Genomic DNA, 13403 nt, shown 5'->3' with positions numbered 1-13403 from the left:
GGATTAGGAGATGGAGAGACGCAGGGATCAGACGATGGAGTGAAATAGGTGCCTGGCACAGCTCCAGATAAGTCAATGTATGTATATTCAGTAGTGCCTTGTTCAGAAAGAAGCTGCCAGGTGGGTAACCCAGGGCCCAAGGTATTGAGAAAAGCCATTCTGGGAGCAGGGGTCTTCCGTGGAACACAAATGCCCCATGCGAACCATCTCTTCACCTCTCGTGACTAGACCGTGCACAGAGGTTTATTTCCATGTATATTTGCTACTGGCTGCAAGCTAAGGGACTCGATTGTGGAGCTCAACCACTAACGACTGATGCTCTTCGCTCCAGAGGTCTCGGGTTCCGTTCCTGCAGATGATCAAACAAGGACCATCGTTATACATACATGCAAATTCCAGAACCCTAGAGACTGAAGCAAAGGCTGCATTTCGTAATTACCGCGAGCGAGCTGAATTCCCAGGCGGAGAGCGTGGCTTTGCAGGGTCACTTCGCATGCAGTGGGTTTGTTTGCTGTCCGCGTGTGTGACTCTGTTTTCCATCTGCAGCATGTGAGCAGCAGGAGACACAGAGACAGGCTTGCTGGGAAGCCACCCAAGCCAAAATACAGCCCGTTCAACAAGCTCCAGAAGAACGCTGTCCTCGCAGTGAGTATTCTGAAGGTATCTGTCTCCCAGAAGCCCTCTGGCCATGGTGCCTGTCTGAAATGTTGCTCACACTGTTTGTCAGCTCATGGGATTTTATCACGAGGCCTGTGATATGTGGTGGTTTCTGTTTTCAAAGCCCCAGCTCCAGGAGTCCTCTGATTATGTCAGAATCTCAGCTTTCATTGAACAAAACAGTGAGTTTCTAGCCCTCGTGAATGTGGAGGGAAGGTTGGAAGGGAGATTCTTACAGTCTCTGATACCACAAAGCAAAGAAGAAGAACTCAGTGTTTTTTATTTTTAAAAGAGGATGATATTTACCTGAATCCCATGGTTTCTAGGGGGGCTGACTCACAATTTTTAAATGCTTGGGGTTGGCAGTGTTTTTGTTCAGCTCATGCCAAGTTCCAGGGTTCGTTCACAGAGTCACGAGTCTGGTCTGCAGTGCAGCCGCGGCTAGTCCTGTCCCAGTGACATAGCGCTAACAATCGGCTATGCTGGGCCTTGTTTTCTGCTTCCTGTCCCGAGGGGGGAAATTGATGCTTTGATGGTCATTTCTCAGGTAGGTTCAAGCCCAGACTCCCTGGCCGCATCGGTGCTGTGCTCTGATGCCATATACAGAAAAGGGTTCTGCTAACACTTACTAATAGTTTTGTACAGAGCCATTCTCGAGCCCCCTACTCCCAGCTGATTAGCTGCTTTAAGACCAGTCCTGGCCTGTCTGCCCTGTGAGCTGCCACCAGATCAGTTCTTGACAAATGGCTTTAGAAGGGTTGCTTTGGTGGGGAGACAGGGCCTGAGTGGGGAGAGGAGTAATTCCAAGTGCACACCGACCCCTGGCTGGAAACAAAACCTGGGACACTTGAACTCCGGCGCATCAGGGGTCACTGAGATCCGGGAAGAATTCTCAGCATCTTCCTAGGACGCAAAGTGCTCCATAGTTTCCTGGTCTCCCAGATCAGCAGTATCCTGTCTGCGCAGGGAGACAGGATGAAATGCTTTTGGAGGTATCCTGCGGCCGCATGTCAAGTCCTTTCAAGGACAAACCTGATACTGGCGGCTCCTTGACCCGATGGATTCCCACCTCAGTATTAAAGGAAATAGCTACCTAGATGGACAGGGGTTTAAGGCCAGAGGGAACAATTAGGATTGTGTAATACTCTGACCTCCTGGATAGCCCAGGCCAACAGCCCCACCCAAGGATCCCTGCCATGAACTTCAAAGGGGAAGCTAGAGTAGATCTGTGAGAAAGGCCTCTGGCTATCAGCTGTGAACCTCCCTGCACAGGTGCAAGCTTCGTGGCTCTCTCTACTATGTAGGAAACGTAGGATGGAGGCTCAAGTTGAGTCCCCAGAGTCACCATTGTGGATGGATTCTGGGTTGGGGTTAGTGGTCTGCATTCGTCTGGCCCAAAGACCAAGTCCAGGATCCACTGAAAGCCAGAAGATTCAAAACTGAGACCTAGAAATATGCCTCCCTCCGACACACAATGAATGACTGGCCTATGGAACTCATGTCCACATGATATCATTGAGGTCAGGAGCCTAGCTGGATTCCTCTGAAGGTGCAGGCTCTGGACTAGAAGAGTCCTTGGTCTGATCCCCTGGGGCAGTTCCTATGAAATAGAAACTGGGTGACTATTGGACCCCTGTCTCCGTGCCCACATGCCTGTTATCAGACTAACCCTGAGCCCAGGGCTGGCTGCTCCACTCCCCCGCAGAGCCGGCGATGCCAGGATCTCTCCCCTCCTGCACCAAGTGGTTCACGTGCTTTGTCTCTTTTTCTCTCTCTCTCTCCCCCTCCTACAGTCCAAGCTGGCTTTGCAGAAGCACCTCACCAAAACCTTGGCCACCCGCTTCCTCCCGAGCCCCCTCACCACGGCAGCCATGTGCGCCATGCCTGGCCCACTCACCCTCAGACCAGCCACCGCCCTCTTCCAGGCCCCGCTCCTTGGACCAGCGCTCTTCCGAACCCCGCCAGGCCACGTCCGCACCACGCCCGGCCCCATCGTCTTCGCGCCCTACTAGAGCCTCGCGCCCTCCAAGGCTCCGTCTCTCCCGGACGTGGCGAAGAGCCCGGGGAGCTATGCAGCAAGGGGCAGCACTACTGGACAGGGCTCTGTTCCGATTGAAGGCAAATGATTCTTTGTAACCGTTGATCGGCGGTCAGGGGGGTTCTTTCACTCCCAGCGGGTTCTCACTGGGCTAGGAGATTCCCCATCTGACTGCTCTGCCAGGCCTGGCTGTGCCCCCGTTACCCACGCCCAGTGCCCCAGTCGGTTCTGCCACCCACTCAGTAGCTCTCCAAAAACACAGCTCCATGTCTGGTTTGATTGGATTCAGTTAAAGGGACAGTGCCAGGATCCCCCAGGCCCATTGATGCCCATGGCCAGCGGGTGCCCCTCTTTGGCTAGTGAGTTTTTCATTCATCCCCTTCCCAGTGATTCATTTAAACCAAACCAGGGAAGGGGCCTGGCTGACCCTCTGGAAAGGGAGGGCCTTTCTCTCAGACTTGCTGGTTCAGAGCCAGCCCAGGTTCCTGGCGACCCCCAGATCATAGGCCCTGCTGGAAGGAGTCTGTGGTGGATCTCAGGCCAGTTTCCAGTGGGAGAAACCTCCCCAGCACAAATTCCACCTGTAGCAGGGAGGACACAGCCTAAGCCCTGCGTGGGACATGAGGCACGTAGGCAGAGAGCCGCGTGGTGGAAGATTGCCCTTCCTACTGCCTGAGCCATCCTGGATCTGAGGATGCAGGGAGTGTTACTCTCCAGCTCCTCTGGTCGGGTCCATTTCAGCAGCAGGAAATCCAGAGGGAAAATTAACAAAAACAGACACCGGCAAACAGGGACAGCGTTTTCCCATAGAACAAACAGTTGAACCCCGGGGCTCCTTGGCAGCAGAGACCCCTTTGCTGCTCACTTCAGAAAACACATTATCATCCAATGACGGAAGTGCAGCGGAGGGCCACTCAAATTGGATAGGAGTGTTTGTCTAGAGCAGTGGTTTTTAACCTTTTTTTAATTTGCGGACCCCTTTGGAAATGAGATATAGTCTGAGGATCCCCAGGGGTCCGTGGACCACAGGTTGAAAACCACAGGTCAAGTGGTTAAACAACAGGACTTCTGGATTCTCCTCCCAGACCTGGGACAGGGTGTAAGAACAGGACGTGATGAATCAGGACACCTGGGTTCCATTACCAGTTCAGCTAAGGCCTGGAGTCAACTGGTTAGAGAACGGCCCTTCTCCTTGGCATCTATTCCCAACTCTGCCATTCACTCCCTTGCACCACGGTGCTTCACCTCTTAGTGCCTCAGTTTCCCCCAATTAAGCAGGGGATAGCTCTGTCCCTACCTCGCAGGGAGGCTGAGTGAAGGTTCATAAAGCATGTTGTCCTTCCATAGCGCCTTTCCTTGGAGAGCTGCAAAGCATTCCTACTGTTAACAGGCCAGCAGACACAATCCAGTCACCCAGCCCCCTTGAAACTAGGAGCTTCCAAGGAAACTGGGAGGATTCCCTGTTCGTTCAGCCCGACAGCCCAGAATCAAAGAGCAGGTTCGTTTAACAAGCCCGTGGCGTTGTCCCTCTTATATTCTGAGTGCAGCTTGCAGACCATGGGGCTCCAGGGCCCACGCTAGGCGTTACGGGAGCAATGGGTTTGTTTTTCGCTGTGTTAAAAGACGGCGCGAGGACCTGGTCTGAACAGTCACCGAGCCGCTCTGGGCTCCGTAGCGCGCTGTAAATAGAAATATGCAGGAAGGTTGCGACCCGCACGGACCTTGTGCCGGAGTGACCCCCCGTCCCGATCTATGCAAATCCGAACGGAGCAGCCCGTCGTCGTGGTAGCCGGGCTGCGTCCAGCGGCGGTGCCCGCTCTGTCTGCACAGCGAGGAATGTTGGTCGGAGCAGAAACTGAACCACGCACCTCTGTGAGAGAGCCCCCTGCTCCCCACTGCACAGGCTGTGGGCCCCCAGCGGAGCTGCCCTCCGATTTGGGCAGCTCGCAGTCCCCACGCACAAGCACACCTGTCCGATGACTGAACTTGAACACACCAGCTGTGTGGCAGGAGGCGTTTGGGCAGCACAGGGAGGATCCTGCCGCTCCCCCGAAAAACCCCCCACCACTGGAGGCTGAACACGGTTTCCAAACACCATGGGGCCGTGAGATTGTCACTTCCCCAGAGCTCAGGGGCAGTCCCTGGGTGCTTTGGGCAATACGGGTCTGTGTGTTTCATGTCCCCGATCCACAGAGGAGGTGGGTCGGTTATAGCTCAAGCCGGAGCATTGTGCTTTCAGTGCTGGAGGTCCCCAGTGCAAGGCCTGATGGTGCTGTCCCACAACCCCCTCCCCCTTGGCGTGGTCACCAGCGGGGTTTGACCTGGGGCCGACAGCACCACAATGCAGATTCCTACCGCTTGAACGGGCAGTAGTAGTGGGTTGTTATCCCCTATAGGCCCAGCCCACTAGAGGGGGCTGTGCTAAGAGCTCGGACAGCGTATTACAGGAGCGCACTACAGGGGGACATGGCAGCTCTCAACACGTGGGATATGCCGGGGAGACTGTTCTCCCCCTCCCCGCTTGGGCGTGCGTGGAGCTGGTGCAGGATAGACTGGCCTGCCTGGGGTAAACCAGTCAGGCCTTGGGGCTGAGAACTGGGAGAGCCAGCCCTGGGGCTGGGGGGAGGGGCACATTTTGATGCCAGTTTTTCTGGGCACCTGAAGGTGAAACCTTGGGGGGTTCTTTTTGGGGGGTTTAAATGTGTCCTACGGAGCTTTGCAATAACCCCCAGTGCCAGCCAGCTGTAGGGGACCAGCTCCATCCCTTACAGCCTCAGGGTGGGCGAATCCTCCGCTAGGCGTCCACAAGGGAACGGAGTCCCGGTGGGGGCTAGACCCCCCCCAGATCACAGGAGCCCCTTTCATAAATCCCATTGCGGGGGCGGGGGCTGGTGGTGGGATGCCACTGGGCAACCCGGCCCCTCACGAAGCTTTAGATGGGGAGAGGGAGGGATCTGGACACCTCTGTGTGATGCCGGTCATCCCCTAATGCCATCAGCCCCCAGGTAACCTGGGACTTGCCCTGGCGCCGGCTGTCCAGCCCCGCAGCAGCCTCTCCTCCATCTGCCTCTAGTTGGGTTCGCTCCCTCCCGCCACCATCCAGCTCCAGTCTCCTCCGCGGGGCCGCAGCACCTGCTGTCTCTTGTGCAGTGGTCGTTTTAGGAATTCAGGAAGCACAAAGCTTTAGCCACGGCCCCCACTCCACCCTGAGAGACTCCGGTCGCTTTCCCCAGAGTCAAACCTGCCCTCAGCCCAGCGGCGGGCTCATGATACACGAGGACACTTCGCACTTTAACCCCTTGAAAGCCATTCCTTCCCGTCACATCCATCCTGCAACGGGCTGCTTCAGAGCACTCTACCGTCTCCCTCACCTCCGGACCCCCGCACGCTGCCCCCTGCGCTAGCCAAAGCAGTTACCGCCTCTGAGTTCGCATACGCTGTGGTAGGTCACAGGCCCTGGCGCTGACGTGTGCCCCTCTGTAAATACCCTTGGCGTGATGTGAACAATGTTTGATTTTCACAACTAAAAAGCAAACAAAATAAACAGCCTCTAGGGACTTGGCCAGTACCCCCCCCCACCACCCTCTGTACTGTCCAGTGTATATTTTTTGATGTACTATAACCGTTGGGGGGGGAAAGGAAACTATTTTGATAATCGAATCTCATTGCTTTCTTGTGTTACTCAGTAAATAAAAGGAACCTGTATAAATGCTCCTGGACTTTCGCGCGCCATCTTTAGTTGGGACCGTGAGGTTGGAGCCTGCGGAGGTGGAAATCGGAACACATCCGCCACGACGGATTGCCAAAGGATCGTTCACCCTGTAGCCAGCAGCTGGGGAAAACCAGCCACATCCCCAGCCAAAGGATGGCCTGGCTCAAGCTTTTCCTGTAGTTTTCAATGCAAGGCTGGACCAATAACAAATTGTTAGTGTGTAACAGGGCCTGGGAGCTACTCGGCCGCAGGCGGCCCTCGCTAGGCCCCGGTCGTAGTGCCATGTCACCAGCCAGCCGTGTTCCCAGGAAGCACACCCGCTCCGAAAGCAGCTGAGCTGAGTTTATTGACGGCGCTTGCTGACCAGGAGGCATGTCATGCCTCTAACATGAGATTACATCCATGCAATCATTAAAAAAAGAAACGCTAGCCAGAACGTGCCCTGCTGCAGGGTGAGCTAATCCAGGACACCCCAGCGAGCCCCAGTCGTGCCCCACAGCAGCCAAAGCACATTCCCTCCCATCCCAGATTTCTGGCCAAGGAGAATCTCGGGGACCATCTAAAATTAACCCCCTTGGTTCTTGGCCAACTGACCATTTTAATGGCCTGCTGAGGCCACCTCGGCAGCCCCACCCCAGTTCCGTCCAAAGAGCGTCAGCCCAACAGAGCCACAGGGCGGAAACGTGTCTCCCAGGGGCCAGCTGCTCCTCAGCAACGAGGCTGAGCTGAGCTGCACCCGCCTAACGAGCAATGCAAATGGCTGGTGTGTGGCCTCCCTCTAGCGGCTGGCCCACGCCCAGGCTTCTGCATTGAGCTCCCCCCGCTGGGGTCTTCAGCTCAGGCCGTAGCGGGATCAGGGGCAGGGGCGCAACCCTGAAACCATGGCTTGGCCTGGCCTTCGGCCTGGGATCACAGCATGGGAAAGCTCTGACGTGCTTGGACACTGACGAGGCTCTAATGAGCTTAATGAACCTAAACCCAAGCTCTGCTCGGCCTGGCCTCACCCGAGCTCCCCAATTCTGCTGCTGCAGAGGGGCCAGGTGCAGTTAAAGAGCTGAGGGGGACGGGGGGCCTAGGAGCCCAGCAGACAGTGAAGGTTCTGCAGGGACCCAGGGCAGTCCTTGCTCCCCACGATCTTCAGGGAGGCAGCTACGGAGCCCCCAGGGAGTGAGTGCCGCATGCATGGGGCTAAGAGCCCAGCAATCTTGGAGCCCCCATCCACCTTCCCAGCTGCAGGTGCCTGTTGGTGGGCGAAGAGGCCTGGACGATGAGCGCCTTCACCCCTCGCCTGTAGCTCCAGCTCCAGCGTACTCAAGGGACTAGTTCAGGAGCCCAAGGGCTCCACAGCCGGGGACTCAGAGCCCACCTTCCGGCTGGGCAGCGGCTCCAGCACCAGCCTGGAGGAAGGAACTTCGGGGAGCCAGGCCAGGGCATTCTGCGGCACGGGGGGAGGAAGGAGCTACGTAGTGCCACCATCTTCTTGTGGAGGGAACGCTCCCCTCCAGGTTCAGGGCAAGGGTTACAATGGGCCAAATGGAGTTTGGAGCCCGTGAGGCCTTTGCAGGCCTCCTGCTGCCCACGCAGCCCCCTGCCAAGGCAAGGAGTGTGTTTGCCAAGGGCTCTGTCTCACCTGTGGTTTGGGAGCAGAGACCAGGCCAGTAGCTGCCTGTTCGCAGGGCTCCCGGGGCACGGTCTGGGCGAATCCCGAGTTCAGACCAGCCGCCCAAGGCTGCCCTCCCCTTCCAGGCAGCAGGGATGGGCCAGATGTCCTCACTGCCCCCAGCGACCATCCCTGGCACTGGGTCCTCGCCATGCTGCCTGGTGCAGCCAGGGGCCAAGCCCCCGCCACCCACTCGGCACCTCCCTTCACCAGGCTTCGTGCCAACACCCCAGAGCTCAGGAGAGGGTGGATGCGCCGTGGGAGCAAGGTGGCGGGGGGAGGGGAGGCCAGGCCTTCAGCCGTCCATGGAACCGCTGCCCTTGTTCTTGCGGCTCAGCGGGAAGGCGGACTTGCTCTGCGGCTGCGTCATCTTGCTGGCCAGGTAGGTGAAAGGCTCGATCAGCGTCCGGCGGTCGGCCACAGACACCTCCCACAGCTTCACCTTCTCGCCCTTGGCCCAGTGCTGGGCCGCGTCATGGTCCACGCGCCGCTGCTCCGGCAGGTCGCACTTGTTGCCTAGAACCACAATGGTGACCTGTACGAATACACACAGAGCACACTCAGGGCCGGCTGCCTGGCACCGCAGCCTGGGGCAGGCCCAGGGACAAGGCTGCTGCGGATTTCACCCCCAGCACTGCGGTCTTTCTGGTGAATGTCTCTTTCCCTTTGGCGCCTTCCGTCCAGATTCCCTGCTGTACTCGGGCTGGGCTGTGTGGCTCCTGGCCCAGCCTTCGCCCCCACCCATGTGGCCAGCTGAGCAGCAGAGCTGATGGGCTCCAGAGAGTCCTGTCCAGTTCCCTGTGGCTGGAGCTTGGGCAGAGGCTACATGGGTCTTTCCGAGGAGGAAATAAGGGGATTTGGGATTTGCCAAACCGGATCAGACCACTGGTCCCTCCCGTGTGTCTTCCCCTCCGCTGTCACCCCCAGCCGACACCGAACAGCCCGTGTTCCCTCCCTTCTGCTCAAGCAGGCCTGGCCAGTCGTGCAAGGCTGTAGGTGGCAAGGAGCAGTCCCTCTCTGAGCCAGCTGGTGCCCTGAGGACTGATTGGCTTTCCAACCCCAGTTTGCAAAGCGACAGAGGTCAGGGTGTGAGCACAAGCGCCGGCTGAGCACTTGCAAACTCAGCCACTTGCTGGCTGACTTAAAAATCCGGGGGGAGGGGAGGGGCAGGGCAAGGAGAGGAGAAAAAGCAGAGAGACCTTGAATGTGGTGCCGGACTGACAGCGCTGGAGACCAATCACCTCTGACGAAAAGGGGAACTCCAAGGAGCAGAATGCAATACCCCCCCTCAAGCCACCCCCCCCCACACACACAGCTGGCTGCATCCCCCCCAGCTCGGTCTCTATGGCCTGTTTGCTCACAGCCCCTGTGCTGAGTATCCAAGAAAGAGGGCAGCCGGTGGCGGGGAGGGGACCCCCCGACTCACTTCCTCCAGGACACTGACAAGCCACCAGAAGGACGCGCTCGCCCAGCTGGGCAGGATGGGGAGCTCCGGGGAAGGAGACTCCATCCCCCATACCCAGCCCGCCCCGCTCTCCAGTGCCTGGGGAAGCCTCCTCTGTACCTGCCCCTGCAGCAATGCCTCACCTCCTTCTTATCCTTGCACTTGTCGATTTCCTTCTTGAGCAGCTCCACCCTCCGGAAGGACTCCTTGCTGTCGATGCCGTACACCAGCACGTAGCCGTCCGTGCAGGAGAAACAGTGTTTGGGGAGCTCCACGCCCTCCCGCAGGCCCCGGGTGTCGTAGAACCGCACCTGCTCCCGCACCCCTCGGTCCGTCTCGATCGAGCCCACGTAGATGTCCTCCTGGGTTTCTATCATCTCGGAACCTGCAGGGAGGCGGGCGGGCGTGGGGTAACGTGGGGAGCTGGGCTGCGGAGTCTGCCGTGACGGAGGACTGCGGCAGGAGCATCCTCACACTGTTCCACTGGACTGGGCGTCGGGAGGACTGTGTTCTACGGCTGCCTCTGCCACTGACCGGCTGAGTGCCCGTGGGCAAGTCCCTCCCCTTCCCTGTGCCTCAGTTTCCCCTCCTGGCCTTTGTCTGCTCTGTTCAGACTGGGAGCTGTTTGGGGCAGAGCCTGGCACAATGGTGCCCCAAGCTTGCCTGGAGCCCCTAGGTACTACCACATCATAGCAGCTCCTTGCCCAGGCCAGTCTCATACTCTGCTCCTTGCTCATTCAGGTCTCCCGCATCTGTGGGTAGAGCAGCCCTGCTGGGGAAAACAGCCTGTAGAAAGGAGCTGCTGGAGATGGCATCTCCAGGTATTTTTCGATTTATTCTCCCCACCTGGGACACTGGCAGCCAAACCCGCCTGTCCCCATCCCCGGTCTCTCACTGCACCACCCTCTCTGCCTCCATCATGTGCTGACACTCGTCCACGTTAGTTGCAGAGGGCAGGGCAGTTCCACTAGAGTTTGTTCTGGACCGCTGGGCGGTTGATGCTCATTTGTTATTGTAGGGTCTCTCGTCAACAGCTGGGCTAGGCACTGATTTGTTATTGTCAGGGGGTTGGTCTTTACAAAAAGCCAAGAATGAGGGGGGCTGCAGGACGCCCCCTTGCTGGTCACCCGCCCTGCCCCCACACTTACCAACCACATGGTTCCCATAGAGGACCTGCTCCAAGATCGACGTTTTCCCGACTGAGGCTTGGCCGCAAACCACCACCTTGCAGCTCTTCCCCATCTGGGGTCTCTTTCCTGGGGACCGAAGAGTGGGACGTTGGAGCTGGAGGAAGACGTCTTCTCAAAGTCAAGTCAACTGGGCAAGGCCACGTGGGCTGGAGCTCGCAAGGTTTCCTGGGCCCTGCCCAGTCTCCCCAGTGCTCAGCGCTCGGCGCTGCCCCGGGAGAGGGAGAACCCTGGAAGCCTAGGGCTGGAAGGGGATGCCAGAGGTCAGCTCAGCCACCCCCTGCACCGAACCTGGTCTCTTACTCCTTGGGCTGGGGGGCCGCTGGGGCACGTGACCCTGAAGTGACACTAATGGGCCCCTTCCACAGATGGTGGCTGGGACACAAGCCCAATGGGTCACTGCCCAGGGCTGATGCAAGGGGCAAACCTAGCATTACATTAGGCTGGAAGGAATAATGAGGGGTCCGAATCGCAGGTTTCATCCCCTAATCTCTCTGGAACCCCGGCTTTGCATCCCAGCATGGTCAGTCCTTGAAGGTCCCCTCATTGCTCCCAGGCTGAGCTCCCATCTGTGGGAGCATTTAACAATTCCTTGGGACACTTCTGGTAAGAGGCAGGACTTTCCTGGGGCCCCTGGCCCAAACTCCCCCCTCTACCCAAAGTTGTGCTGCGGGGTTGCCACCCTCCTCCCCAGAGGAAGCTGCAGTTCAGGGACCGGTGAGTGAATTGCGAGGTACATGTGGCCGGGGGGATGGTAAAATGGTTTTCACAACCAGATGAGGGGGTTGGGAGAAATTCGAGCCCAAACCCTGCACAGGTAGGGGGCAGAAGGGAAGACAGGAAAGGTCTGGCACTGGGCTAAGGCTCAGGAGATTGGGGTTCAGTTCCCAGCTCTGCCACAGACGTCCTGGGTGACCTTGGGTGAGTCTCTTCACTTCTCTGTACTCCGGTTCCCCATCTACCAAAGGCGGGCCCTTCTCCCCTTCCTCCATCAATGGTTTTGGGGCTCACATGCTACCAGGCCAGGGGCCAGGAAAGCAGCTAGAACAAGGCACTCCGTGATCCACTCGGTCTTTTCCCTCTCACCAGCCCCCTTCTCCCCGTTCTGTGAGCCGTGCTGGAGCGCCCCCGGCAGTATATCCGGCTGAACCCCCGTGGCCTACGCACGCACACGCTCCTTCGGGAGTTTTCGGCCCGGGAACGAACCCACCACCTAAAATCCTGCCGAAGCTGAAGAGCGGCTGTTAAAGTGAACGTGGGCAAGAAGGCCCAGGGGGCTGGGCATTCCGCAAGGCTGGGGAGGGGGAGCTCAGTGGTTTGAGCATTGGCCTGCTAAACCCAGGGGTTGTGAGTTCAATCCTTGAGGGGGCCATTTAGGGAGCTGGGGCAAAAATTAGGGATTGGTCCAGCTTTGAGCAGGGGGTCGGACTAGATGCCCTCCTGAGGTCCCTTCCCACCCTGAGAGTCTATGATTCTATGATCACAGGGCCTAGGCTGCCCGGGGACCCGGCTGCCACTGCAGCCTTGGCATGATCACGAGCCCAGCTGGCCTCTGGCTACACTGGACGCACAGAGGCAGCTGGCTCTTGCTTTATGCATCTGTGAATCGTGTCTCTCCCCCTTTCCCCCCACCCAGATGGCACAGCGAACCTCTGATGGGGGGGGGGGGCAGGGTCCTCTGCCTACCTTCTCAGGACAGCTGTCTGTCTCTGCTTTCTCCTCTTCCTAAATCTTCAGGCTTGGCTGACTCACCTCGCCACCAAGGAAGGGGAAATCAGAGACAGCAAGGCAGGGCACCCGAGAGGCGAGACAGCCCGACAGCAGCAGGACAGCACCATCTAGGGTTGCAGAGGACAGGCTGTGTCGTGCTTCCCTTTTCCATAATGACAGCACGAAAGCTTAGGCTCAAATAAATTTGTGAGTCTCTAAGGTGCCACAAGTCCTCCTTTTCCTTTTCCATTGGAGCCCGCCGGTCTCAGTACGGTGGAAAAACAAGCCAGAGCTGCATTACCTAATAATAGGTTTCAGAGTAGCAGCCGTGTTAGTCGGTATTCGCAAAAAGAAAAGGAGGACTTGTGGCACCTTAGAGACTAACCTATTTATTAGAGCATAAGCTTTCGTGAGCTACAGCTCACTTCATCGGATGCATTCAGTGTGCATGATAACACCCATTTTTTTCATGTTGTGTGTGTATATAAATCTCCTCACTGTACTTTCCACTGAATGTATCCGATGAAGTGAGCTGTAGCTCACGAAAGCTTATGCTCAAATAAATGGGTTAGTCTCTAAGGTGCCACTCGTACTCCTTTTCTTATTACCTAATAATCTAACTCCAGACGCACACCCAAAGGTTCATCCGTGACCATGTTCTTAGTAACTTCATGGCGGGGGGGAGGGGAAACCTGCAAACTCTTTCATTAGCATTGAAGATGCAATTGCCAGGCAGACTTGTAGGAAAGAGATCTTTATTGAGCTTGCGTAGTGACCAGAGTTAACGGCATGAGAGATCTGTGCTTGTCTGGCAGCCTCCTGACCCCCAGCTTGCAGGCCTGCGGCCCTGGTGCCCCACTGAAGCGGGTCTTTCCTGAAACCCTCCCCCTTCCTCCCCATCAAACTTCACCAGCCATGGTGCAAATATGACAAGAAAAACGGAAACCAGGGCCACTTCAGGCAACTAATGGCCACTAGGGCCACATCATCCGTTT

General features: G+C 57.4%; 2 protein-coding genes across 9 annotated transcripts in view; one reads left to right on the top strand and one right to left on the bottom strand.

The window, feature by feature from the left end:
• LOC140904058 (zinc finger protein 385C) overlaps positions 1-6409 on the top strand; it is a 195057-nt gene extending 188648 nt beyond the window's left edge. For 5 of the 6 annotated variants that reach the window (XM_073326288.2, XM_078850756.1, XM_073326283.2 and 2 more), the window contains 2 exons: positions 547-660; positions 2451-6409. In XM_073326288.2, coding sequence (XP_073182389.1) covers positions 547-660; positions 2451-2669 — 333 coding nt within the window. In that variant the 3' untranslated portion in view covers positions 2670-6409. The remainder of the gene's footprint in view (positions 1-546; positions 661-2450) is intronic. The other variant, XM_078850755.1, reaches the window with a different exon arrangement.
• Positions 6410-6735: 326 nt separating this feature from the next.
• Positions 6736-12462, bottom strand: NKIRAS2 (NFKB inhibitor interacting Ras like 2). Of its 3 annotated transcripts, none has more exons than XM_073326293.2 (4): positions 12385-12462; positions 10660-10767; positions 9655-9896; positions 6736-8602 (listed from the first exon to the last, which is right to left on the bottom strand). In XM_073326293.2, exons 2-4 carry the CDS (start codon positions 10751-10753, stop codon positions 8363-8365), a joined length of 576 nt encoding a protein of 191 aa, XP_073182394.1. In that variant the 5' UTR covers positions 10754-10767; positions 12385-12462; the 3' UTR covers positions 6736-8362. The 3 variants fall into 3 exon arrangements, with proteins under 3 accessions (XP_073182394.1, XP_073182393.1, XP_073182392.1); XM_073326292.2 differs by having other exon boundaries at positions 10660-10942; positions 12385-12453; XM_073326291.2 differs by having other exon boundaries at positions 10660-10795; positions 12385-12453.
• Between the last annotated feature and the right edge of the window lie 941 nt (positions 12463-13403).

The sequence above is a fragment of the Lepidochelys kempii genome, chromosome 27, assembly GCF_965140285.1.
Source record: "Lepidochelys kempii isolate rLepKem1 chromosome 27, rLepKem1.hap1, whole genome shotgun sequence".
NCBI lineage: Eukaryota > Metazoa > Chordata > Testudines > Cheloniidae > Lepidochelys > Lepidochelys kempii.
This window is presented reverse-complemented; position numbering and strand designations above follow the sequence as displayed.